This window comes from Erinaceus europaeus, chromosome 1, assembly GCF_950295315.1.
Source record: "Erinaceus europaeus chromosome 1, mEriEur2.1, whole genome shotgun sequence".
NCBI lineage: Eukaryota > Metazoa > Chordata > Mammalia > Eulipotyphla > Erinaceidae > Erinaceus > Erinaceus europaeus.
The window spans coordinates 123,514,328-123,542,318 of record NC_080162.1 but is presented as its reverse complement, the minus strand read 5'-3'; the positions used below and the strand labels follow the sequence as shown (position 1 = coordinate 123,542,318).

Sequence of the window (27,991 nt, the reverse complement as noted above, 5' to 3'; positions counted from 1 at the left end):
GTAGGCTAACTACTGTCTGTCCAGTACTTCCAGCTCAGGAGCCCTAAAATCCAAACAAACAAACAAAAATATCTTCAATCTTTGATATCAATAATTGTCAATGGCCTGAATTCACCTATTAAAAGACACTGAATAGGAGGATGGATCAGAAAACATAACCCAACAATATGCTCTCTACAGGAAACCCACCTAACTCAACAAAGCAAACACAGACTCAGAGTGAAAGGATGGAAAAGTATCTTACAAGGCAATGGCCCACAAAAAAGGCCAGGAACAGCTATTCTCATATCTAACTAAAATCAATAAAATTAAAAAAGATAGGGATGGACACTACTTAATATTCAGTGGATCAGTCAATCAAGAGTACTTAACAATTTTTAACATCTACGCACCCAATGAGATGCCATCTAAATACAACAAACATCTACTGAAAGAGCTACAGCAATATATTAACAGTAACACAATCATAGTAGGGGACTTCAACACCCCACTCTCTCAACTTGACAGATCATCCAGGCAGAAAACCAATAAAGACATAAGGGAGCTAAATGAGGAGATAGATAAACTAGAACTATTGGACATTTTCAGAGTCATTCATCCCAAGAAACTGGAATACATATTTTACTCAAGTCCACATGGGTCATTCTCAAGGATAGACCATATGTTAGGCCACAAAGACAGCATCAGAAAATTCAAGAGCATTAAAATCATCCCAAGCATCTTCTCAGACCACAGTGGAATTAAACTAACACTTAACAATCAATAAAAGATTAGTAACAGTCCCAAAATGTGGAAGCGCAACAGTACAATACCTAACAACTACTGGTCAAAGAGGAAATCAAGGAAGAAATCAAAATGTTTCAAGAGTTCAATGAAAATGAAGACACAAGCTATAAAAGTATTTGGGATACAACTAAGGCAGTATTGAGAGGGAAGTTCATAGCCATACAAGCACACATTAGGAAACAAGAAAAAGCACAAATAAACAGCCTGATTGCACATCCAAAGACCTAGAAGAAGAAGAAAAAAGGAACCCTAAAGCAACCAGAAGGACAGAAAGCACTAAAGGTAGGGCAGAAATAAGTAATGTTGAAAATAAGAAAACCATAAAAAAGATCAATGAAAGTAAATGTTGGTTCTTTGAAAGAGTGAACAAAATCGACAAACCTTTAGCCAGACTCACAAAACAAAAAAGGGAGAAGACCCAAATAAATCGGATTGTAAATGAAAGAGGAGATATCACAATAGACACTGCAGAAATTCAACCTATTATGTGAGGCTTCTATGAACAACTATATGCCACCAAGCTAGAGAACCTGGAAGAAATGGACTATGTCTTAGATACCTACAAACTTCCAAAATTAAGTAAAGAGGAACTAGATAACATGAACAGGCCCATCACAGCTAATGAAATTGAAACAGTTATCAATAACATTCCCAAAAATAAAAGTCCTGGACCAGATGGTTTTACAAATGAATTATACAAAACCTTCAAAGAAGAACCTCTACTTATAAAATAATACCTCTACTTATAAAAGTCTTCCAGAAGATTGAAGACACTGGAATACTCCCTTCCAATTCTATGAAGCCAACATCACTTTGATACCAAAAGCAGACAGGGAAACAAGCAAAAAAAAAAAAAAAAAAAAACTATAGACCAATATCTCTGATGAACACAGATGCTAAAATGTTGAACAAAATTCTAACCAACCGGATACAGCAGTATATTAAAAAGATTTTTCATGATGACCAAGTGGGGTTTATCCCAGGGATGCAAGGTTGGTTTAATATATGTAAATCAATTAATGTGATCCACCACATCAATAAAAGCAAGACCAAAAACCACATGGTCATATCAATAGATGCAGAGAAAGCCTCTGACAAAATACAACATCCCTTTATTATCAAAACACTACAAAAAAAGGGAATAGATGGAAAATTCCTGAAGATAGTCGAGTCTATATATAGCAAACCTACAGCCAGCATCATACTCAATGGTGAAAAACTGGAAGCATTTCCCCTCAGATCAGGTACTAGACAGGGATGCCCACTATCACCATTACTGTTCAACACAGTGTTGGAAGTTCTTGCCATAGCAATCAGGCAGGAGCAAGGAATTAAAGGCATACAGATTGGAAGAGAAGAAGTCAAACTCTCCCTATTTGCAGATGACATAATAGTATATATAGCAAAACCTAAGGAATCCAGCAAGAAGCTTTTGGAAATCATCAGGCAATACAGTAAGGTGTCAGGCTACAAAATTAACATTCAAAAGTCAGTGGCATTCCTCTATGCAAACACTAAGTTAGAAGAAGTTGAAATCCAGAAATCAATTCCTTTTACTATAGCAACAAAACAATAAAATATCTAGGAATAAACCTAACCAAAGAAGCGAAAGACTTGTATAGTGAAAATTATGAGTCACTACTCAAGGAAAATGGCAAGAGTAAGAGACCTGTGGCAATCTAACAATTGAGATTAGGGGAAGAATCAAAAAGTTGTCATGGGGGAGAGAGCAAGACCTACTCAACATCCTACTCTGTTGCTACACACCAATTCTTTCATGAGACTGGCTAACTCATTCAACTTTTCTCCAGGAAATTTCATGAGCCCACTGGTGAGCAGAGTAGACACAAAGTTAGCTTGAGGGAGCCAGGTGTTAATGCACCTGGTTTCATGGTGCAGGCAGTGAGCCCCAGCAATAACCCTGGAGGCAAAAAAAAAAAAAATCACAATTCTTTTTTTTAACAAATTACTTACTGAATATATGGAGCAATATCTTCTTCTGTCCATTTCTCCCTTAAAGAGAACAGACTATTAAAACGCTCTTGATTATCCTCAGGCAAATCATCTACTCTTAGCAAAAATATGATTTCTGGTCTTGAGTGTCTATCCACCAAGGCTAAACCCTAAAAGAGCAAAGAAGAAAAGCAGCAATTAGAAGAATGACCTAATGTTAAATTATGACTCTTTTATTAATCAAAAGCACTTAAAATATAACTACATAGAATTTGCACAAACTATCCAGAAACTTATACTAGCCTTTTTTTTTTTTTTTTTTAAGAGCTCCTTTAGGTAGTGACTTATTTTCTCTTATTTGGCTTTTACCACTATGAATTTATTATGATAGCTCTAGTTCTAAAGGTCACTGATGACTTCTCACTGCCAAATCCAGTGGGCTCTTTCCTTGGATTCGTATCACAGGCCCTATTTTCTTTGTTAATTCTGATCACTACTTCCTCTTGATCTTTGCCTCTGACAAAGATGACATCACCATCCCATTATTTTCTTCCCAAGTTGATGTTGTATTTCTCTGGGCCTCTGTTCCAACCACTCTTCCTGTTTTAGTGTCATAATCCTGAATAACTTTATTCAAAAGTGTCGCTTCAACTTATTTACTAGTCACCATGTTTATATGTTTTTAATTATTTTTTAAATTTTACTTATTGTTGAATAGAAACAGAGAGAAATTGAGAGAGGAGGGGAAGATAGGAAGGAAGAGAGATAAAGAGACACTTGCAGCTCTACTTCACCACTCACAAAGCTTTCCCCCTGCAGATGGGAAACAGGGGTTTGAACCTGAGTCCTTGTGAACTATAATATATGCACTTAACCAGTTGTGCCATGACCTGGCCCCCCATGTTTATATCTTCAATTCAATCTCTCTTCCAAGTATGAAACATCTATATTCAAACATCTATATTCAATGGATATGAACCCATGCTTGTCATACAAACCTGTTCACAGCCTCCTGTTTATGAAACTCAGAAATATCTTCCTAGATTCTATTATTCAAACCCTACACCCATGTGGTCACTAGATTGTATAGATTGTAAGGTACTGAGTTGTTATTTTTTTTAACTTTATTTCTAAAGATTTTATTTATTTATGAGAAAGATAGGAAGAGACAGAAAAAAACAGACATCACTCTGGCACATGTGCTGCCAGGGATCAAACTCCAGACCTCATGATTGAAAGTCTAAAGCTTTACCACTGCACCACCTCCTGGACCACTAAACTTAATTTTTTTTTTCCTTTTGTTGCCCTTGTTGTTTATTGTTGTTGTTACTGCTTCATTGTTGTTGGATAGGACAGAGAGAAATCAAGAGAGGAGGGGAAGACAGAGAGGGGGAGAGAAAGACAGACACCTGCAGACCTATTTTACCCCTTGTGAAGCAAAGCCCTTGCAGGTGGGGAGCCTGGGCCTCTAACCAGGATCCTGATGCTGGTCCAGGCGCTTTCCGCCATGTGCATTTAACAGCTGCGCCATGTGTACTTAACCCGCTGCACCACTGCCTGGCTCCACCAAGATTTCTTTATTCACTGACCAACATATATTTCAAAGAGTGGTACTCTGTTAGATGTAATTAAATGTTAAAATTTTACATCATCTAGCCAAACTTTCATCCATCCACCCTGATTACTGTTAGTGTTCTTTTCAGAAGAAAAAACTTGGGAGTCAGGCAGTAGAGCAGCGCGTTAAGCGCACTTGGCGCAAAGTGCAAGGACCAGCATAAGGATCCCTATTCAAGCCTCTGGTTCCAGGCTCCCCACCTGCTGGGGAGTCACTTCACAAGTGGTGAAGCAGGTCTGCAGGTGTGTATCTTTCCCTCCCCCTCTCTGCCTTCCCCTCCTCTCTCCATTTCTCTCTGTCCTATTCAACTACAACATCAATAACGACAACAATAAAAGGGAATAAATAAGTAAATATTAAAAAAAGAAAAAAACTTCTAACTAATATCAATCACTGAATAGTCCCAATTTTTCAGATTCAACTTAAATTCCTTAGCACATTCATACCTTCCCTTGCTAACTCACCAGAACCTTTTGCTCCCATAATGCATACCTACTAACAATGCCCAATTTTATACCTCTACATTTTTAAACATGTCTAGAAGAGTGCATCTTTTCAATTCAGCAGGTGAAGTAAACAATCTTTCAAAAATCACCTGACTCATCAGTCACATCAAAAAGCCACTTTAATTTTTTCACTAGTGATCTGCCACATAATATCTTTTGCACATCCTCCCCATGACAAAGATTGCTGGGCAAAGAACAGATCTACATGTGTAATTGGCATCCCTGTGCTATGTCAGAGGCTGAGCACACTCATGAACCCGATGTTCTCTCTTCATCACCTAATATGATGCCTAAAATAACAAACAAACAAAACTCCATAAATGTTGAACTAATCCTTTCACATTTGTTTGCTTTTTGTGTATCAAAGCATTAGTCAGCTCTAGTTTTGAACCTACGGCCATTGGTGATGCAGGCACGAAAGTCTTTTTGCATAATCATTATGCTATCTCCCACCCATACTTTTTTTTAAAAACAAATATTTACTGGAAATATACTACATGCCTGACAGTATTCTCTAAATTAGCAAGTAGCAAAACTGGTAAACAAAATTCTGTGAAACCACATAATTTAATAATTTTTCCAACACTAAGTGATAAGTGTCATGAAAAAGAAGCAAAGGGTGGTATGGAAGAGTAAATGTGATCTATGTTTTAGAGTGAAGGAAGGCCTACTTGATGAAGTGAATTAGAAATACATAGGAAATGGCCAGGTAATGTCAAGGAAAAAGTCAGTCTAGAATAAAATGTTCTGTGTAAAGGACCTAATGTAGAAGAGAAGGAGCCTTTATGGCTTTGAAAGCATGATACAAAGGTTGCTATGCAGTGAGCAGAAGGAAAAAGCAGCAAGAGCTGAAGTTACAGAGGAGATGAACAAGAACCTTGGAGGCCAATATATGAATTCAGGGTTTTGTATTTTAAGGACAGTGGGCTGTCACTAAAGTGATTTAAGCAAGAAGTTCATCTAATCTGACTCACTTTTTTTTCCTCCTTTCTCTCCCTCTCTCTCTATTATTTTTTCTTTTACTTTTATTTATTCGCATTAGTGATTTCATACTGGTTTACAAAACATAAGGTTTCAAAGGTCTACTTTCTCACCATACCATTAAAGTTAACTTGTACTTTGAAAAATTTCTTTCTACTAAAGATAGAGATTGAGAGGCAAATGGAAAACAGAGAGAAACACCCGCAGCACTGCTTCACCACTCTTGAACCTTCCCCCCTACAGTAGGGGGCTGGAGACTTGAATTTGGGTCCTTACACACTATGCCTTCAACTGAGTGCACCACCAACTCGTCCCATTAGCTTGAATTTTTAAAGGACTATTCTAATGGTATCACAGAGATTAGAGATGGGCAAGAATCAATATCAATTTAAAAAGTACCTTTTTGTTTTATTTGTTTTTCTATTTAGAGTCAAATAAGCATTATAGTTGAAACTAGGATAGTGCTGGTGGAAATGGAAGAAAATAAGACATACTAGGTGGGAAATAGAATTAACTATAAATAGGCTTCAGGAATATGATTGAGGCAATAAAAATAGTCTCAAATTAGAGCATGGTAATCCCAGTGTAACTCTGTAAACTTACTAAAATATTTATTTATTTTTTTACTAGTTGGGGTTGGCGGTGCAGAAGGAATACTTGAGTAGCAAGCACAGAAGATGACAAGTAGGGTGGTGTCTGTTCTGAGAATAAAAATGATATTCTCAGAGAAGATTTGTTTACACTGAGACCCTCCTAAATTGCTCTGCTGAGCCATAAAGTGGACAGTTATGCTGAAGGTGGGCCACAGATAGACTGTATTCGGACTGTGTGATATCATCTTGAGGGAGGGGATGATCAGAGATTCATGAACTGGTTGGATTTAATTCCAACAGATAATAGGGTAAGGTCATCTGAAAACAAAGATAACCTTAGGAACTCACCCCTACCCTTCCCAGTGCCTTAACCTTTTGTTACAATGTAGAACTATTATTAATAGGTGCTCTAAATAGAGTCGTAGTCATGGGGGGTGGAGGGTAGAGGGGGAGGAGACAAATTTTTCATAGGTGAGAAGCTCTAGGGGCACTTTTCACCTTCCACTTGCCCCAAATCTAGTGTCTGATTTTTCTACTATCCTCCACACTTCCACTTGTTATTTAAAGATGATCTTCCTGGAAGTTTTTCTCCCTTTCTTTCTTTCTTAAAATATTATTACGTATTTATTTGGGGTAAAGACAGAAATTGAGAGGGAAGGGGAAAACAGAAAGAGAGAGACACCTGTAGCTCTGCTTCACCGCTCAGTTTTCCCCTGCAGGTGGAGGCTAAAAGCCTAAACTTGGGTCCCTGCACATGGTAACGTGTGTTCTGCCAGGTGCACCACTACCCAACCCAGACATTATTTTCTAAAGGGTAAATTTTATGATAGAGAAATTAAACTTCAATAAATGTGTGTTTGGGGTCTTTTATTTTTTTCTTATTAAGGATTTTGAAATGGATTGAGTACATAATGTACTCCAAAAGCGTTGCTCAAAAAATAAATTGGCACCAAATTGAACTGTAATGTACTTCTATCTCCTCTGGTAGTCAATAACAACCCCTCCAGTGATGGCAGAAATCACTGTTACTATTACCTTAAGCTGCTCAAGCTTAGTTATCATTCCTTCAGGAACACTTTGTTGCCACACTTCTTGGAACTCGGCAAGATTGAATTTCACTGCATTTTGAAGTAACATCTGTGCTGTTGCTCTACATATTTTATCAGCATTCAATTCAAAATGAACTTCCCCTAAGAAAAAGGAATCAGACTATTTCATATTATCTTCTTACAATTTATTGCTTATCTTTACTTTAACAGCTTCACAGAATTACACACAACTCACTTCCTACAACCCCACTGAGTTCTTTTTTTTTTTAATATTTATTTTACTTATTCCCTTTTGTTGCCCTTGTTGTTTTATTGTTGTAGTTAGTATTGTTGTTGTCGTTGTTGGATAGGACAGAGAGAAATGGAGAGAGGAGGGGAAGACAGAGAGGAGGAGAGAAAGATAGACACCTGCAGACCTGCTTCACCGCCTGTGAAGCGACTCCCCTGCAGGTGGGGAGCCGGGGTTCGAACTGGGATCCTTATGCCGGTCCTTGTGCTTTGCACCACCTGTGCTTAACCCGCTGCGCTACAGCCCGACTCCCTGAGTTCTTCTTTTTAAGCATTTTATTTATACATGAGAGATAGGAGAGAGAAAGTGAACCAGTTCATCATTCCGGGACATGTACTGCGGAGTTTGAAATCAGGAACTCATGCTGGAGAGGCCAGTGCTTTATCAACTGTACCACCTCCAGAACCACTGAGTTCTTTTTTTAAAAAAAAATTTTTATGAGGTCTAAGGATATTTATGAATAGTGTTTGTTTTGACTGTATCACACACTCTTTAATAGTGCTCATCAATTCCAGACCGTTGGCTTACTTTTTTTTTTTCCCTCCAGGGTTCTCGCTGGGGCTCAGTGCCTGTACTACGAATCCACTGCCATGAGTTCTTATTTTTAAGAGAAAGGCATACAAACTTTAACATTCAAGAGTTAAAAGACCCATTAGGGTCCTACTCCACTAAGGAAAGATAGAAACAGGCTGGGGGTATGGATCAACCATACATCAACATCCATGTCCAGTGGAGAAGCAATTACAGAAGCGAGGCCTTCCACCTTCTGCACCCCATAAAGATCTCTGGTCCATACTCACAGAGGGATAAAAAATATGGAAGCTTCCAATAAAGGGGACAGAATGTGAAACTCTGGTGGTGGGAATTGTACCCTTCTTATCCCACAATATTATTGATCATTATTAAATCTAAAAATAAAAAAAGAATACTGTCCAAATCTTACCTTCTTCTACATACTTCTTTCCATAACATTTAAGGCAGTGCTCAATCATTTCCCTGAAAAATATAAAACACACATTTGAAAAGTTATTTTTATGCATATTTTAAACTCCATTGCTAACTAAAAACTAAGGTATAAATTTGAGATTTGAGCACTCGCTCTGTACTTGCAGGGAAGACACTTAATGAGCGCTGAAGCAGGTCTGCAGGTGTCTCTCCCTCTCTCACACTATATATACATATATACATATGTATATATATACATGTATATATATATGTATATGTATATATGTATATATACATATACATATATATGTATATGTACATATGTATATGTATACATACATATACATATATATATATATATATTTGCCTTGCTTCTCTCTCAATTTCTGTCTTTCCTATCAAAAAGAAGGAGGAGGAGAAGGAGGAGGAGGAGGAGGAGGAGGAGGAGGAGGAGAAGAGATGGCAACCAGGAACAGTGGATTCGTAGTGCCAGAACTGTGCCCCAGCAATAACCCTGGAGGAAAATAAGAAATTTGAGATTTGAAACAGTGACTTTGCGGGTTGAGAGATACCTCAATGTTAAGAATACTATATTTCCCCACAACTATGGACATCTAATCTTTGATAAGGGGGCCCAAAGCATTAAATAGAAGAAGGAGGCTCTCTTCAATAAATGGTGCTGGGAAAACTGGGTTGTAACAGAATGCAGAAGAATGAAATTGAACCACTTTATCTCACTGGAAACAAAAATCAATGGATCAAAGACCTAGATGTCAGACCAGAAACAATCAAATACTTAGAGGAAAACATTGGTAAAACACTTTCCCACCTACACCTCAAGGACATCTTTGATGAATCAAACCCAATTGCAAGGAAGACTAAAGCAGAAACAAACCAATGGGAAAGACTAAAGCAGAAACAAACCAATAGGACTACATCAAATTGAAAAGCCTCCGCACATCCAGAGAAACTATTAAACAAAGAGAGAGACCCCTCACAGAATGGGAGAAGATCTTCACATGCCAGACATCAGACAAGAAACTAATCACCAAAATATATAAAGAGCTCAGCAAACTTAGCACCAAAAAAGCAAATGACTCCATCTAAAAATGGGCAGAGGATATGAACAAAACATTCACTACAGAGGCTAACAAACATATGAAAAACTGCTCTAGGTCACTGATTGTCAGAGAAATGCAAATTAAGAAAACATTGAGATACCACCTCACTCCTGTGAGTATGGCATACATCAAAAAGGACAGCAGCAACAAATGCTGGAGAGGCTGTGGGGACAGAGGAAGCCTTTTGCATTGCTGGTGGGAATGTAAATTGGTCCAGCCTCTGTGGAGAGCAGTCTGGAAAACTCTCAGAAGGCTAGACATGGACTTTCCATATGATCCAGTAATTCCTCTCCTGGGGTTATACCCCAAGGACTCCATAACACCCAACCAAAAAGAGGTGTGTACTCCTATGTTCATAGAAGCATAATTCATAATAGCTAAAACCTGGAAGCAACCCAGGTGCCCAACAGCAGATGAGTGGCTGAGAAAGCTGTGGTATATATACACAATGGAATACTATACAGTGATCAAGAACAATGAACCCACCTTCGCTGACCCATCTTGGACAGAGCTAGAAGGAATTATGTTAAGTGAGCTAAGTCAGAAAGATAAAGATGAGTATGGGATGATCCCACTCATCAAGAGAAGTTGAGAAAGAAGATCTGAAAGGGAAAATAAAAGCAGGATCTGACTAAATTGAAAGTAGGGTACCAAAGTAAAAACCTTGTGGTGAGGGGGAGGGTGGACATGCAGCTTCCTGGGCTGGTGGGATGAGACACAGTCTTTTGGTGGTGGGAATGGTGTTTATGTACACTCCTAGGAAAGTGTAGTCATATAAATCACTAGTTAATTAATATGAGAGGGGGGAAAATTAATTGTATGTCTCGAAGTTTTTAAAACACAGACTGAGTCTTTTTATATAGGCTGTGTATTTGATATGCGGACTCTCTCAAAAGCCTAGACCAAGTAGATCAGAAGCAACTAATGGCACAGCTATATACAAGAAACTGGGTACTATACAGCAAACCCTAACAAAAGGACTTTTCAAAGTTAACCCAATTACCAAATAATGTGATGATAACATTAAGTATCCATTGTCTTTTTGAACCCTAAGACAGCAGGAACCTCACATCTCCACTATAGAGCCTATATTTCCCCCAGTCCTGGAACCTTAGGATAGGGCCCACTTTCCCGCATGCCTCTCCCAATCCTTATCAAATAATATTGCATCTGCTGATCGCAACCTAATCAACACAACGATTGCCACCTCAACATGCTTCAGTTCAGACTGTGTCCAGAGACTTCACGTGTGGAATGACAACCCTTCAGCTTCATTACTTGGGTGAGACCTTTTCTTTCATAGTATTCTCTAATTCCATCCCAGGTGGTTCACTTTCTAACAAAGTCCCAAAACCTAGATATAGACCAGGTGAGAGAGAGCATATGTATGGATACGTGTGAACGTATCCATAAACTAGTGCAAAATATATACCTGAAAGCAGAAGTACACTAGAGTTTGCAGTGAGTACCCCCCTAACACTTCCTCTCCACTATTCCAAGCTTTGGGTCCATGATTGCTCAACAATTTGTTTGGCTTTGTATGTTAACTCTCTTTTCAGCCACCAGGTTCCAGCTGCCATCAGGATGCCGAACAGGCTTCCCTAGACTGAAGACCCCACCAATGTGCCCTGGAGCTCCGCTTCCCCAGAGACCCACCCACCCTACTAGGGAAAGAGAGAGGCAGACTGGGAGTATGGACTGACCAGTCAATATCCATGTTCAATGGGGAAGCAATTACAGAAGCCAGACCTTCCACCTTCTGCAACCCACAACGACCCTGGGTCCATGCTGCCAGAGGGATAGAGAATGGGAAAGCTATCAGGGGAGGGGATGGAGATTGGGTGGTGGGAATTGTGTGGAGTTGTACCCCTCCTACCCTATGGTTTTGTTAATTTATCCTTTCTTAAATAAAAAATAAATTAAAACAAAAGGAACACTATATTTACATGCCTGGGACTACAGAGGCCCCAGGTTTTATCCCTTTCACCACCAAGTGACAGCAATGAATGGTGCTCTTGACTCTCCATCAAGAAATAAAGAAATAGGGGCTGGATGATGGCACCCAGTTGATCGAACATGTTACAATACATAAGGACCTAGTTTAAGTCCTTAGCCCCCAACTGTAAGGGGAAACTTTGTGAGTGGTGAAGCAGAACTGGTGTCTCTCTTCATCTCTCTCCTTTCTCTCTCAATTTTTCCCTGTCTGTGTTCAAGAAATAAACAAACAATGTATTAAAGAAAGAAAAGAAAAAAGATCAGACATTCAGAAATTCCCCATTCAAGAAAAAAAAAAAAACTTAATGATTTTGGTTAAATAAGGAACTAAAATCTACTGGAAAACACCTATGTTCTATGCTAAACACATAAACATCAATTATGTAAACATACACTATTGTAAGACAACTCAAATATCTCTTTGATGATGGGCAGGCAAGGGAGACAGCATAATGGTTATACACAAACTTTCATGCCTGAGTCTCTGAGGTCCCAGGTTCAATTCCCCCGACCTACCAATAGTAAGCCAGAATTGAGCAGTGTGTGTGTGTGTGTGTGTGTGTGTGTGTGTGTGTGTGTGTGTGTGTGTGTGTGTGTGTGTTGGGGGGGTGTACTTATTTACCCCAGTGACCAAAATCTTGAAGATATATGCATATTTATATATATATATATATATATATATATATATATATATATATATATATTATCTACACCTTAGGTTTAATTATGACCTGAAAAATAATGTCCTTCCTTCCCCTAAGAAAATATGGAGAATCTTAAATTACTTACTCTGGCTCCAATGGTCCAAGTTCCTGAAGACATATATTCAAAGGAACTTTACTAAAAGACCAAGATTCAGAATCCACAAGCTGAGTTATATGATTTAGAAGTTTCATCTCATAGTCAAATTCAAGAATCCTCCAATAGCCTGTAAATTGCAAAAATTAAATTTATCCAAAGAAAAGTCTAAGCAAATTAATTGGTAAATTGATAAGACAGCAGAATAGGCTTGTCCACTGTGAAAAAGTAGATACTACAAATCTTTATTTTAAAAAAAAGTCTTCAGGTCAACAAGATAGCTCACTTGGACAGTGCACTTACTATATGTTCAAGCCTGGTCCCTACCTCACTGAAGGAACCTTCAGTGTTGTACTATCATTCTGTCTGTTTCTCTTTCTACCTGAAAAAGTTGGCTTATATCAGTTAAGCCCTAGTGGGGCGGGGGGGGGGGGGAGGCTGTCTTGACAAACAATGCTTTTTTATTTAAAAAAATATATTTATTTATTCACTTTTTAATAAATTTATTGGATAGAGGCAGAGAGACATTAAGAGGTAAGGGGGAGAGAGAATGAGAGACACCTGCAGCACTGTTTTACGGTTTATGGAGGTTCCACCTGTAAGGGAAATGGGGGCTTGAACCTGTGTCCATGCACACTATAACACGTACACTCTACGAAGTGTGCACTGCCTGATCCCACAAAACATGCTTTTTTATATGCTTTTTCTCCAGCCACTTCAAATTGTGGTTTGGGAGTCAGAGACAGAGCATTTGGTAGGGTGCTTGTCCTGGTATACCATGTGAGAGTACCACTGTACCACTGTACAGGGGAAGGTTTAGAGATATGGTTTCTGTGAGGAAAAGGAGGCAGGACAGAGAAAACATGCAGTTATGAAGCCTGAGCATGCAAAAAAAAAAAAAAAAAAGCTGTGGGACATCAGTGTTGTTTTTTTTAATTTTTTTTTTTAATTTTATTCATTTTAAAGAAAGATGCAGACACACACACAGAGAGAGAGAAACACCAGAGCACTGCTCAGCTCTGTGGGGGGCTGAACTTGGGTCTTAGGAGCCTCAGGCATGAGAATCTGTTTGCATAACCATTATGGTATCTCTCCTGTCCATCAGTGGCTTTTTTTAAAAAAATGCTAACAGTGATTTTTTTTTCAAGTGCTTTATACTATTATCCTAAAATTCTCTTTACCATTCTAAGTGGAAATGTAGAAATCTGTAGCTGGTAATTTCATTGGCCCATTATATAGATGAAGTCATAGACTGGTTATTCCACACACTTATCTTCACCACCAGAGGGGGGAGCTCTCGGCAGTAGCCGTAGAGGGACAAAGTAGAACAGTGGTAAAATAAAGACTGGGCATCTATTTTTTTTTTTATTCCGTGAAAGATTATGAAATTCCATTTTGTAATTGAAGGTGTTAACCACTAGCCAGTTAAGTACACAGCCACCATTATCAAGTAGAATATTGCTATTACTCTGAAAAAATCAAAACAACAAGGGGCCCGGGTGGTGGCACAGCAGGTTATGCGCACAAGGTTATGCACACAAGGTGCAGGTTATGCGCACAAGGACCAGAATAAGGATCCATGTTCAGTCCCCTGACTCCCCATCTGCAGGGGGATCAATTCACAAGCAGTGAGACAAGTATTCAGGTGTCTATCTTTCGCTATCATTTCCTCTCTCGCTTCCCCTCCTCTTTTGATTTCTCTCTGTCCTATCCAATAGCAATAACAATAATAATAACAATAGCAACAATAGGGGAAAAAATGGCCTCCAGGAGCAGTGGATTCATACTGCAGGCACCGAGCCCCAGCGATAACTCTGGAGGCAAATAAAAAAAAATTAAGATGACATTAAAATATGTATGGGCAGGAGAGATAGCATTATGGTTATGCAAAAGACTTTCATGCCAGAAGCTCTGAAGTCTCAGGTTTAATCCCCTGAATGAAAAAAAAAAAAAAAAGAGCTTTGCAGTGTTTCTAGTTAAAAAAGAAAAAATAATGTGCCACTTAAAAATGAGAATAACAAAATATTATAGGGCACAACATGGTAGCACACTCAGTAGAGTATACACTTTACCATGTGCCAGGACCCAGGTACAAGCCCCTGGCCCCCATTTGCAGGAGGAAAGCTTCACAAGTGGCTAAGCAGGTGTCTCTCTATTTCTCTATTTGCTGTCATTCTTGCTTTTTCTCTATCTCTATCCAATAAATAAATAACCCTAAGAATAGCATATGAATCTGACTACCAAAATTTTATATCCATAACTAAGCAAGCAATAATTGAATAATGCATTGGGCTCCACTAAAATCCATTGTTTGGGTTAGCTTTTAACCTTTTTAAAACTCTATAAACATTCATAGCATCCTTATGTCATTGTAATTAGTAGCAGAAACTCATAATAAAAAATAAAAACTTTACTCCTGACATTTAGGGCCACACACATACTAAGAAAGCACAAAAAAGGCCTAAGTACTTTCAGTTAATTATACAGTTATATGCAAATTCTATATTTAAAAACAACTTGGCACATTAAGAGTTAAGGTCTCATAAAGGCTTATCTAGCTTAGGAAACTGTAAGCAAAGTGAACAGTGCATATACCAAACCATGCCAGTGTTCTTCTTCCTGACACTGGGGTGAAGAATTAAGTTGCTTATCTGAGCCTGTAGATAGATGAGCTAAAAATATGAGCAAACATCTATTTACGTGTTACTGTATGTCCAGATGCTGGGAGTAAAAAGCTCCAGCTCCAAACAAGATGCCAATTAAAACACTGAAGACATTGCAGGGCTTCACCATCAAAAACTCCTAAAACTGGGATGGTAAAATAGTTCACTTAGGTAGTGTGCTTCTTTTTCATGCGTGTGACCCAGGTTCAAGCCTAGCCACTGCTACACTGAAGGATGCTTTGGTGCTGTGATTTATTTTCTTCTTTCTCTCTCTGCTTTCCTATCTCTACCTAAAAAAGTTAGCCTGGAGCAGTGAAGTCCCAGAAATGAGGGAAAAATCAAGCAAACAACTCACAAGATCTCAAGATCAACATATTTATAACTAAGTTTATTGTATAAAATCTTTGATACATATTCAAAAATGTGTCATGAGAATATATATCCTCGAGCAAGTCGGCTTAGTATTCTCACTAGTTAAAAGCAATGACATGATTAGATTACTTAACATATATCAACCTTTCTGGCTCTAATTCGGTTCTTCTCTTACCAATTAATCCAAATAAAAAGTTTTGTAAGGAGTGCTAAAAAGGGTCTGGGAGATAGCTCAGCTTGTTAAAATACCAACATGTATGTCTGAGACCCCAGTTGCTGCAAGATCAATCCCTGGCACCACCTTATGGCAGACCTGAGCAGTGCTCAGCATTCCAGTTCACTCTCTCTCTCCTCGAAACACTCCACCTCTCTTTCACACACAATAAACAAATCTTCAAGTCAATATTCCCGGGAGCTGGGCGGTAGCACAGCAGGTAAAGCGCATGTGGCGCAAAGTGCAAAGGCCAGCGTTAAGGATCCCAGTTCGAGCCCCCGGCTCTCCACTTGCAGGGGAGCCGCTTCACAGGCAGTGAAGCAGGTCTGCAGGTGTCTATCTTTCTCTCCCCCTCTCTGTCTTCCCCTCCTCTCTCCATTTCTCTCTGTCCTAACCAACAACAATGACAACAATAATAGTAACAACACCACCGATAAACAAGGAACAGCAACAAAAGGGAAAAAATGGCTTCCAGGGGCAGTGGATTCGTAGTGCAGGCAGTAAGCCCCAGCAACAACGCTGGAGGCAAAAAAAAAAGTCAATATTCCCCAACTGACATCTTTATGTAAAAACTATACTAAAAATTAAAATATCATTAGCTTTGAACCCAAAAGAAAAGAAAATATATAATTCTCAACAGGGTAAAAATGCCAAAGAAAAATGCTCTTTCATAGGCTGACCAGTTATATAATTCCTAATAAAAATAGTAAAGAATGCTACCTCCAATCTCACAGGCATTTAGAGTTTGTAACTGAGTCATTATTTCTTCTTCACTTGCCTGAATTTGATCAAGCAAATCTTCAGTTGTGTACTGAAAAAACAACAACAATAAAGTATAAGGTGATTAGCAAATATTATTTCTTAGATTTTTAGAAATAGTTACACAGAACAGATAAGAGGAAATATTTATGCATTAGCTCACTTTCTTTTGTTAATGTAGAAATGATTAGAATATGAAATTGACCCAACTCTTCATCTGCACTATTCCAGCCTTTAGGTTCATGATTAATTTGTTTGGCTTTATTTGTTAACTCTTTCCAGCCACCAGGTTCCAGATGCTAGCATGATGTCAACCAGACTTCCCTGGACAGACAACCCCACCAATATGTCCTGGAGCTCCGCTTCCCTAGAACCTCGCCCCACACGGGAAAGAGAGAGGCAGGTTGGGAGTATGGATCGACCTGTAAACGCCCATGTTCATCAGGGAAACAATTACAGAAGCCAGACCTTCAACCTTCTGCATTCCACAATGACCTTGGGTCCATACTCCCAGAGGGTTAATGAATAGGAAAGCTATTAAGGGAGGGGATGGGATACTGAGTTCTGATGGTGGAAACTATGTGGAGTTGTATCCCTCTTACCCTATTGTTTTGTCAATGTTTCCTTTTTATAAAAAAAAAAGGAATATAAAATTGATGGCTATTACATGAGAAAACACAGAGAGAAATACTTGTGATATTGCTCTAGAGTCTCTTAGATATATCATTAAAAGCACAAGAAACTAAAGAAAAAAACTATTAGACTGGACTTCATCAAAATGAAAAACTTTTGTACATTCAAGTATGATACACAAGAGGACAGGGGGGCCAAGTGGTGCTGCACCCGGTTAAGCACATATGTTACTGTGTACAAGGACCGGGGTTTGATCTCCCTGGTCTCTACCTGCATGGGGAAGCTTTGAGAGTGGTGAAGCAGGGCTAAGGGCTACAGGTGTCTCTCTGTTTCTCTCCCTTTCTATCACCCCCTTCCCTCTCAATTTCTGGCTATGTCTATCCAATAAATAAATAAATAAATATAATAATAAAAAATTAAAAAATACAAAAGAACAAATACATGACTCCATTTGTTTGGGGTACTTAAAGCAGAACTATTCACAAGAACAGAACTTAGAATAGTGTTTGTCAGAGGCCACAGGGCAGGAGAAGTGGGGAGTTTGGGTTTAATAGATAGTGATAGTTAAGGAATATGAATGTACTAAATGTCAAAAGAATTATACAGAAAAATGGTAAATATTTTGTTATTTACATTTACATAATTTTTAAAAAAATCAAAGTGAGGGAGTCGGGCTGTAGCGCAGCAGGTTAAGTGCAGGTGGCGCAAAGCACAAGGACCGGCATAAGGATCCCGGTTCGAACCCCGGCTCCCCACCTGCAGGGGAGTCCCTTCACAGGCGGTGAAGCAGGTCTGCAGGTGTCTATCTTTCTCTCTGTCTTCCCCTCCTCTCTCCATTTCTCTCTGTCCTATCCAACAATGACAACAACAATAATAACTACAAAAATAAAACAACAAGGGCAACAAAAGGGAATAAATAAATAAAATAAATATTTTTAAAAAATGCAATCTCTAGATAACTGTTATTTCACAGTGAGAAACATGAGAAGCTTTCAGATAACATAAACATAACCATAATATCTAGTATCTGCCTTCAGAAATACTCTATACAAAGAAGAAAGTGGGGGGGGGGCAGGTTGTGGTGCACCTGGTTAAGTGTTCACATTACAGAGCCCAAGGACCCAGGTTCAAAACTCTGGTACCCACCTGGAGGGGAAAAGCTTCACAAGTGGTAGAGCAGAGCTGCAGGTGTCTGTCTCTTTCCCTCTCTATCTCTCCCTCCCCTCTCAATTTCTCTCTCTATATATATCCAGTAATGACGGAAGGACGGAGGGAAAGAAGGAAGGAAGGAAGAAAGGAAGGAAGGAAGGAAGGAAGGAAGGAAGGAAGGAAGGAAAGAAGGAAGGAGGGAAAGAAGGAAGGAAGGGAAAAAAGGTGAAGACACATGAGGACTGAAAAAACAACACATGGCCAACTGAATGAAGACTATATGGGTCATTATATTACTCTCATTGGTTTTGGGTATGTTTGGGATTTTCATATATAAACATTTAAAACTAAGAATGTTACAATTAAGATCTTGTATTTCTAGTTCTATTTTGCTATTCCAACTTGGGGAAAAAAAAGTAATAACCTTACCTTTGAGCGATTTGAATCCTTTTCTTTTTGATTGTCAGGTCCTTCATAAGTATTTTGCATCAAAAATTTCCTTAGTTTCTTTAATTTAGGTCTACATCTTCTTAATTCCCAATAATTATTAGAAAAACCAAATATCTAGAAATGACAAATACAACATAACCTTTTAGGGGTCATTCTAGAAGATTTATACAAAATTCCATGTCTCAGTTTTCTCTCAGTAAGTAAGAAGGAAGGGAGCAATGAAGTTGTTTAGTAGATAGAGAGCATGCCTTCCGTGCATAAGGCATGACTCAGTCCCCAGCACCAAAGGGAAAAGATGAGGGTAGGAGTCCGGTGTTAGCACAGCGGGTTAAGTGCAGGTGGCGCAAAGCACAAGGACCCCGTACAACAGAACACAATTTGAAAATACCTACTAAACCTTTTTAATGCATCTGACTCTTGCCCCTAACAAATATCACTGTTAAGAATTTAAAACTTAGTGAAAGTGAAGCAGGATCTGACTAAATCAAGAGTGGGGCACCAAAGTAAAAACCCTGTGGTGGTGGGGGGAGGGTGGACATTCAGCTTCCCTGGCAGCGGGGGGTAGGTGGGTGGAATGGGACACAGTCTTTTCGTGGTGGGAATGGTGTTTATGTACACTCCTATTAAACTGTAGTCATATAAATCACTATTTAATTAATATGAGAGGGGAAAAATTGATTGTACGTCTCGAACTTTTTTAAACAGACTGAGTCTTTTTAATACATAGGCTGAATCTTTGATATGTGGACTCTCTCAAAAGCCTAGACCAGGTAAAACAGAAACAACCGGTGGCACAGCTATATACAAGATGCTGGGTATTATACAGCAAACCCTAACAAAGGGACTTTTCAACCCAATTACCAAATATCAAAATTAGTCAACCCAATTAACAAATAATGTGATGATAACAATAACTATCCATTGTCTTCTTGAGCCCTAAGACAGCAAGAACCTCACATTTCCACTATAGAGCCTCTATTTTCCCCAGTCCTGGAACCTTAGGGTGGGGCCCATTTCCTGCATGCTTCTCTCAATTCATATCAAATAATATTGCATCCGCAAATCGCAACCTAATCAATGCAAGGAGTGCCACCTCAGCATGCCTCACTTCAGACTGTGTCCAGAGAATTCAGGTGTGGAATGACAACCCTTCAGCTTCACTGCTCAGGTGAGACCTTTCCTTTCATAGTATTCTCTAATTCCATTCCAGGTGGTTCACTTCCTAACAAAGTCCCAAAACCTACATATAGACCAGGTCCCCTGAGACAGAGCGTATGTTCACAAGTATCCATAAACTAGGGCAAAATATATACCTGAAAGCAGAAGTACACAAGAGTCTGCAGTGAGTATCCCCCCCAACACTTCATCTGCACTATTCTAGCCTTTAGGTCCATAACTGTTCAATAATTTGTTTGGCTTTGTATGTTAACAATCTTTTCAGCCACCAGGTTCCAGAGGCCAGCATGATGATGACCAGACTTCCCTGAACAGATGACCCCACCAATGTGTCCTGGAGGCCCGCTTCCCCAGAAAGCCACCTGACTAGGGAAAGAGAGAGGTAGAATGGGAGTATGGGGGGAGCCGGACGGTAGCACAGTGGGTTAAGTGCAGGTGGCGCTAAGCGCAAGGACCGGCCTGAGGATCCCAGTTCGAGCCCCTGGCTCCCCACCTGCAGGGTAGTCCCTTCACAGGCGGTGAAGCAGATCTGCAGGTGTCTGTCTTTCTCTCCTCTCTGTCTTTCCCTCCTCTCTCCATTTCTCTCTGTCCTATCCAACAATGACGACATCAACTACAACAACAATAACTACAACAATAAAAAAAAAGACAACAAGGGCAACAAAAGGGAAGATAAAGAAAGAAAGAAAGAAAGAAAGAAAGAAAGAAAGAAAGAAAGAAAGAAAGAAAGAAAGAAAGAAAGGGAGTATGGATTGACCAGTCAATGCCCATGTTCAGTGGGGAAGCAATTACAGAAGCCAGACCTTCCACCTTCTGCAACCCACAACAATCCTGGGTCCATACTCCCAGAGGGATAGAGAGTGGGAAAGCTATCAGGTGGTGGGAACTTGTAGAGTTGTACCCCTCCTATCCTATGGTTTTGTTAATGTCTCCTTTGTTAAATTAATAATTAAATAATAATAAAAGAATTTAAAACTTGGGGGTCGGGCGGTAGCACAGCGGGTTAAGCACAAGTGGCACAAAGCGCAAGGACCAGAGTAAGGATCCTGGTTCGAGCCCCCAGTTCCTTACCTGTAGGGGAGTCACTTCTGAAGCAGGTCTGCAAGTGTCTGTCTTTCTCTCACCCTCTCTGTCTTCCCCTCCTCTCTCCATTTCTCTCTGTCCTATCCAGCAACTATGACAACAATAATAACTACAATAATTATAAATAAGGGCAACAACATGGAATACATAAATATTTTTTTTAAAAAGATGGCGGTAAGGTGTAAAGGAGAGAGGGAGAAGAAAGAGGATATATGAATAAATAAATAAATAAATGATGACAAAGAAGGTGGATTTTAATCATAGTTAGTCAACTAAGTGGAAGCTTCTTGGCTGTATCCAATGCACAGATGTTAGTGTCTGAATTTGTGTTGGGGTACAGGAAGTTTTGGAATAATGTTTAAAGTGCCAATATTGAAAAGTTAGATTCCTTTTCCACCAATCTAAATTTCAAGATTTATTTGGGAAAGAAGAGAGAGAAAAAGGAGGAGGAGGAGGAGGAGAAGGAGGAAGAAAGGAAGGGAGGATAAAGGAAGGAAAGAAGGAAGGAAGGAACAGATAGATAATATCTGGCCTGCTTTCCCACAAGGTCAAGTAGTGGCCACCCACATAATTCATATTGTGTTCTTCAATTTGCCCTAGATCCTACCAATTCTCAGACTAAGTTTCATCTTTCTTTCTCTCTGCTCAGCCAAGCATCTGGTGGTACTAGGGATTGATTGAGCTGTGATCTTAGGAGCTTAGGCATGAAAGTCTTTTTCATAAACACTATTTTATCTATCTGGTTCACCACCTTATCATTGTCAGTCTGTTTGCTCAGTGTATTTCTTACTAGTCTTTTTATGCATCTAAGTGCAACCATAGATTCAAAATGGGTCAGTAGATCTTTGGTTTTATTCTGCCTTAGTACAAAGAATTTCCCTAAAGAGAAGTCAAAGGTATATTCATATATACTGTTATATCTCTACAAAGACACCTGAAAAACAGACATATGATGAAAAAAACCTTTTTTAAAAAGGATGAAATGAAATTATTTCAAGTTAATTGCAATGACAGATTTAAAAGCCTACAAAAGTCAAAATGCAAATTTTCTGTTCTGTTTATACTCCCTTCTATTTTAATATTCTCTCTCTCATGCTAAAGCACTCTTTAGCTCTGCCTTATAATGGTGCTAGGGATTGGAACTCAGACCTCAAAACCTCGAGTATAAAAGTATTTTGCATAACTATTATGCTATCTCCCAGCCCTCTACTTCAGTTCTATATATAAGTAAGTAGCTGGCCCTAAATCATTCTGAAAGGCTTAAGTGTACATATAGTATACATATAGTTGCATAACAACTTAAGACAGGATGGGGACTCGGTATCTGCTATCAGTATTTTCCATAATGATTATGGGTTTGTTAAATTTGGCTGCAGTTAATAATTAACTAAACCAATCCCAGTTCGAGCCCCTGACTCTTCACCTGCAGCGGGGTCGCTTCACAGGTGGTTGTTGGTATGCTTCTAAGACCCCTTCTGTTTCATTGGTTTAATCCCCCCTGCTTAACACTGTATTCTATTTACATAACCACTGTTAACTAAGCACCACCCTGCCTCCAGGGTATTGGTTTAATCCTCACTGTTTTGCAGGCTTTTTCCTTCTCCCCACCCCCTATACTACGTACATCCTCTTCGGACCTGACTCTTCCGCCTCAGGATATATAATGACAAGATTGTGATTAGAGATAGCTGAGATTGCACTGTGTTCCACATGAATAAAGACTGAACTGCGTACCACTCAGCCATGAGTCCCTGATCATCTCTCTCTCCCTCCCGCGAAGCTAGCCCAACAGGTGGTGAAGCAGGTCTGCAGGTGTCTATCTTTCTCTCCCCCTCTGTCTTCCCTTCCTCTCTCCATTTCTCTCTGTCCTATCCAACAATGACAACATCAATAACTACAACAATAACTACACTGACGATAAAAAAAAAGGGCAACAAAAGGGGCAAATAAATAAATAAACCAGCTTCAAGGCTGAGTAACACAGTTACCTCAATACCCAAATGTTTCTATTTTTTCTAGTCCATAAATGTTATTAAACATACTAATTATGCTTTGAGGGATCACTGTTTTCATAACATATACACTATAAAAATTCCTTTAAAAAATGGGTAAAACCTTCACAATGAGTCAACTAGCAGCAAACTCTCTGCATAAAGGAAAAAGTTGAACCTGTCTGCAACTGAAAATCAAACTGGCATATTGCACCAAGGTAAAAGACTCTGGGGTGGGGGAAGGGAATGCAGATCCAAAAAGGATGACAGAGGACCTAGTGGGGATTGTATTGTTATGTGGAAAACTGGGAGGTGTTATGCATGTACAAACTATTGTATTTACTGTCAAATGTAAAACATTAATTCCCCAGTAAAGAAATTAAAAAACAAAAGAAAATCAAACTGGAAAAGTTAAGACTATTTCACAACATGCCAAATTTTTTAAAATGTTGGAATTTTTCAAAATTTCATTAGGGAACTTATTTTCTCTATGATTATATGTTTCATAGTCAAATTTTAAAATTACACATATTTTAATATATATGCTTACTCTGTGTGTGAAAGAGAAAGAGAGATCAGAACATTGTTCTAGCATATATGACACTGGGGAATGAACCTGTGTTCTCCCCAGTGCAAGTCCTATAGTCTATCCCTGCTGCCATATCTGAAGTTTTTCTTCTTATTGTCAGCTGGACTTCACTGCTCCAGACCCATTTTCTCAAATACAAAGAGACAGAGAGGAAGAATGAAAGACACAAGTATGGTAGGGGCTGGGCTCCAACCTGGATCACACACATGACAAAACAGATGTCTTCCCAAGTCAATTATCTTGCTAGTACTTATATCTGAAGATTTTAACTAACAGGAAGATGTATTACTTGCTATTCTCAGAGAAATCAGAAGACAGAAAAGAGTACCTCAGTGTGAATAATATTACAGCCTGCTTCTTCCATCTTCAGCTGGTCTGGAGTTTTACAACCAGGAATAAAAAGCAACATGTTCGAAGTGTCTGCTATTTTTAAGTCATATGTTTTGTCTTTACTGCATAGCACAGCCTGCTCTTCTTTATCGCCACGAATCACAAGACTATAATAAAATGGGAAAAGAAAATTAATAGCTTATTGAAACTCTGATAGATACTTTCAGTATAAACAGTTTTTAAATCTTCCAAACTTTGAAATTTAAAAATTAATTCAAGGACTGAAGAGATAGCACAATGGTTATGGAAAAGACTTTCATGCCCAAGCACTGTATGTCCCTGTTCAATCTTCATCACCACCATAGCCATAGCTGAGTAATGCTCTGGTAAAAATAAGAAGTTAATTAATTAATTAATGCCAATGTGCAGGTGTTTCATTGCTCCAAGTCTACTTCTCTCAGAAAGACAGAGGAATAGAGGAAAAGATACCACAGAACCAAATCATCAATGGGGGCCAGGCTCATATCTGGGTCATGTGCATGACCAAATAGATACACTATCCAGGTGAGCGGAGGCTCACAAAATTAAGTCTTCATGCTGTGTATTGCCTGCCCCTACTTTCACAGACTTCATACAGTGATGGGCCTCCCAGAAAAAGAACTGTGCAAAGTGAGAACCAAAGGGGAACCAGATATTTAAAAAAAAATAACTAAGCATGGGCAAGAATAACAAAAAAAGGCCACGTTATGTCACACAAAGAATCTAGAAATTTCTGTCAATATGTGTCACAATTTTATCAAACATGCTAAAGCAGAACATACACATGCCTTCAGGACACTCTGACAAGTTGATAGACTAGAGTTAGAAAAGATTCTCACACCTACTTATTTCTCAAATTTCCACCAAGTCAGCTACGATAAAAACAACTGTGTGGGGCAAGGTAGTGGTGTACCTGATTACACATTACAATGCACAAGGACCCAGGTTCAAGCCCCTGGTCTTCACCTGTGGGGGGTGGGGGGGAGCTTCACCAACGGCTGCAGGTGTCTTTCTGTCTCTTTCCCTTTCTATCTCCTCCTCCTCTCTCAATTTCTCTTCATCTCTAATAAATATAACATTAAAAAATTAAAACAGATGGGTAAAATTCTCCCTCAGTTGCAATAAAGATCTATGTGCAGCATCTGCGCCTAGCATCAGAAAATTTGCCAGTTAGCTACAGTACAGATGACCAGGAAAAGTATGAAAAGTTTTTCTAAGACCAACCTACAAGATTTTACTTATTTATCTTTGTTTGTAGAGCCAGGGCCATACCCATGTGCAATTTCATCGATCTGTGATGCTTTTTCATTGGAGAGACAAGAGGCAGAGAGGAAGAGACACCACAGTACCAAAGCTTCCTCCGTTGCCATAGCACCTGGTGATACTGGTGCTGGGTTCAGTTTCCAACCTGCTCTACCCACTAAGCTATCATTTCGACCCTACGTGGCTCCACTGAAAGAGAACAAACTGCCAGAGTTCCTAAAACCTAACTTGTGGGAGTTGTGACTGCACAATGCTGAGAGAATAACTCCACTCCCATATATATATATATATATATATGCAGTCTTGCAGGAAATAGTAATGCTGACCTAAATTAGAAAGAACTTCAGATTTTTCACAACGTGGTTCCAAGAAGGTGGTTTTTTTCTCTATTTTAGGGAGTCTGTCATAAACCAAGTCTATAAAAAACGGTTACTCCCTGCAGTTACAATCTGTAAAACAAATGAAGGCAAAATCAAAACAAACAAAACCCCTCTACGCATATCAGATAATAGCACTGAACTTCAAGAATGTACAACAAAGTGCTTTTGCTGTCCTTAGCATCAATGTCGATGTCTTCAAAAACTTCACTAGGGTTATATTTTTCTAACTGGGTACTGCTAGCACAGGTCTCCCAGATCATCTCAGTTCCGCTGTCTGGACTGTTTATCAGGGGCGTGAAATCCTTTGCAACATGCAGCAAAAAGGGGTGAGGCCACCAGACTGCGATGAGACCGCAAGACAGACACCTCTCTGGTCCAGCTTATATTCCTTTTTCGCCCTTCAGGTCGACTCTGCAGACTCTCGGAAGACTCACCTCTGTCCTGCCTCCAGCTGCTGGCTTAAAGTGGGCTCCAGCTCCAGCAAACACAAGTCTCCCGCGGCGCCGCTGGCCCCGGGGCCGAAGCTCAGGCAGTGCACGGCCGGCAGGAGCTCGGCCGCGTTCAGCTTGGCGATCTGCAGCGTGGCGTCCACCTCCTCTCGCGTCCTACTCATCGCTGCGCCGGGTCGCCTCAGAAACGAGTTGCAGGAGCAGTCAAGAACCAGTAAGGACACCACCAAATAGAAGACAAGGCTTCAAAAGCGCGCCAAACTCTCTTGGAACGCGTTTCCGGGGCGGAGCGCGCAGGGGTCAGTGCGTCCAGGGGGCAGGTTCCTAAGCTTTGCCGAGCTCCAGCTCCTCCTACTCTATTGCACCTCCCTCGAGTCGGTGTTTGCGGAAGTTGGTGGGAGCAGAGTTGAAAAGCCAAAGGCACCGTTCAGCCCTTCAGCACCCCTTCCGCATTCTCTCGTCGCCCCCACGTGGTCGATAAATTGGTGTCCTCATGATCCACAAGCTCCCCATCTTCTGCCAGTTGTAATGAGCAGTTTGCATGCAAAGTTTATGACTTCATTCCCCCACCCTACCCTGTGAGGTGATCCTAGTCGTCTTCCTATGCAAATAAGGAAGGAAGTGCCTAGCCTGCACAGCTAGGAGGTGACAAAGTCTGTACTTGGCTCTTATTAAAGACTTTTCCTAACCCTGGATTGGCTCACTGATCCCTTGCATTCTTGAGGCCCTGGTTCCCATTCAGAGCTATGCTCTAAGGACGCTCTCTTTCTTTTCCTTCCCACTCTCCTTTTTGAAGAAGGGTATGTTAAAATGAATGGCAACTGTACCAGGCTCCTCCAGGCCACCCCTTAATCTTAAACCTCACTCCTTCTTCCTCCTGGTGTTTGTAAAAGTCCTGGCAGATTTAAAGCCAGCTTCTAGTATTTCTAACAGTCCTGCCAGGACTTGACCTTTATGACCTCTGCCCATCTCTTAGTCCTCATATGCAAAATTGTGAGTCATTGTTTAAAATATTTATTTATTTATGAAATGGAGAAAGGAGGGGACTACGGAGAAGGGGAGAGAAAGACACCTGCAGACCTGCTTCACCACCTATCCAAGGATCATCTTACTGTGTCCCCACAATTTCCAAAAGTAGGTTCTTCCATGTACAACATACATAAGAAAGATAGAGACAGATTTGGGGTGAAGGATAATATACTCCAGCTTCCATGTGTGGAGATTGACATGTTATGGTGCTATACAGGTGAGGCTATGCTTTGAATCTGGATATAGAACTTGGAGTGTAAATAACATCTAGCCAGGAATTAAATAAAATTTTGAAATGCACATATATAGTAAAGCAAAGATGCTTTTGAATACATAACATCACCCAGATAGAGTGTTATATACAACTGAAAATTCAGCTGAAATGAAACCTTAGGAACACTCTAAAAACTTAAAAAAATAACCTTCTGGATTAAAGAAGCTCAAATTGCAGAAGACACAGAAAGTCGAGACTTGAAAGGTGCATTACCTTGTGGTATTTAAAATTATTGACAAAAATGATGTGCTGGTTTCTATTCCTATGGGAACTACAGTAGTTGAAATTGCAATCCAACATCCTTTGTTGAATAAAACCTTAGTTTTGCTCATAAAACTATTAGAATTCTTCCCACTAGGTGGTGGTATTGTTCCATGTTTCACAAGACTGTCAACCTTTTGTCCTGTATTTTCTGAAAAGAAAATTTCTCCCTGCAGATAGCAATCCCAGTACAAACTCTTTACCACATATACTAGGACTACCTCGGGGCACCATGCATGAAAGTTGATTGTGGTGA

General features: G+C 39.6%; 1 protein-coding gene across 1 annotated transcript in view; it reads right to left on the bottom strand.

Moving 5' to 3' along the window:
* Positions 1-26,520, bottom strand: part of DSCC1 (DNA replication and sister chromatid cohesion 1) — a 29,444-nt gene extending 2,924 nt beyond the window's left edge. The window contains exons 1-8 of the mRNA XM_060195668.1: positions 26,157-26,520; positions 24,039-24,207; positions 18,851-18,985; positions 16,601-16,691; positions 12,623-12,761; positions 8,716-8,768; positions 7,470-7,624; positions 2,761-2,909 (exon numbers count right to left, since the gene is read on the bottom strand). Coding sequence (XP_060051651.1) covers positions 2,761-2,909; positions 7,470-7,624; positions 8,716-8,768; positions 12,623-12,761; positions 16,601-16,691; positions 18,851-18,985; positions 24,039-24,207; positions 26,157-26,335 — 1,070 coding nt within the window. The 5' untranslated portion in view covers positions 26,336-26,520. The remainder of the gene's footprint in view (positions 1-2,760; positions 2,910-7,469; positions 7,625-8,715; positions 8,769-12,622; positions 12,762-16,600; positions 16,692-18,850; positions 18,986-24,038; positions 24,208-26,156) is intronic.
* Positions 26,521-27,991: the final 1,471 nt, after the last annotated feature.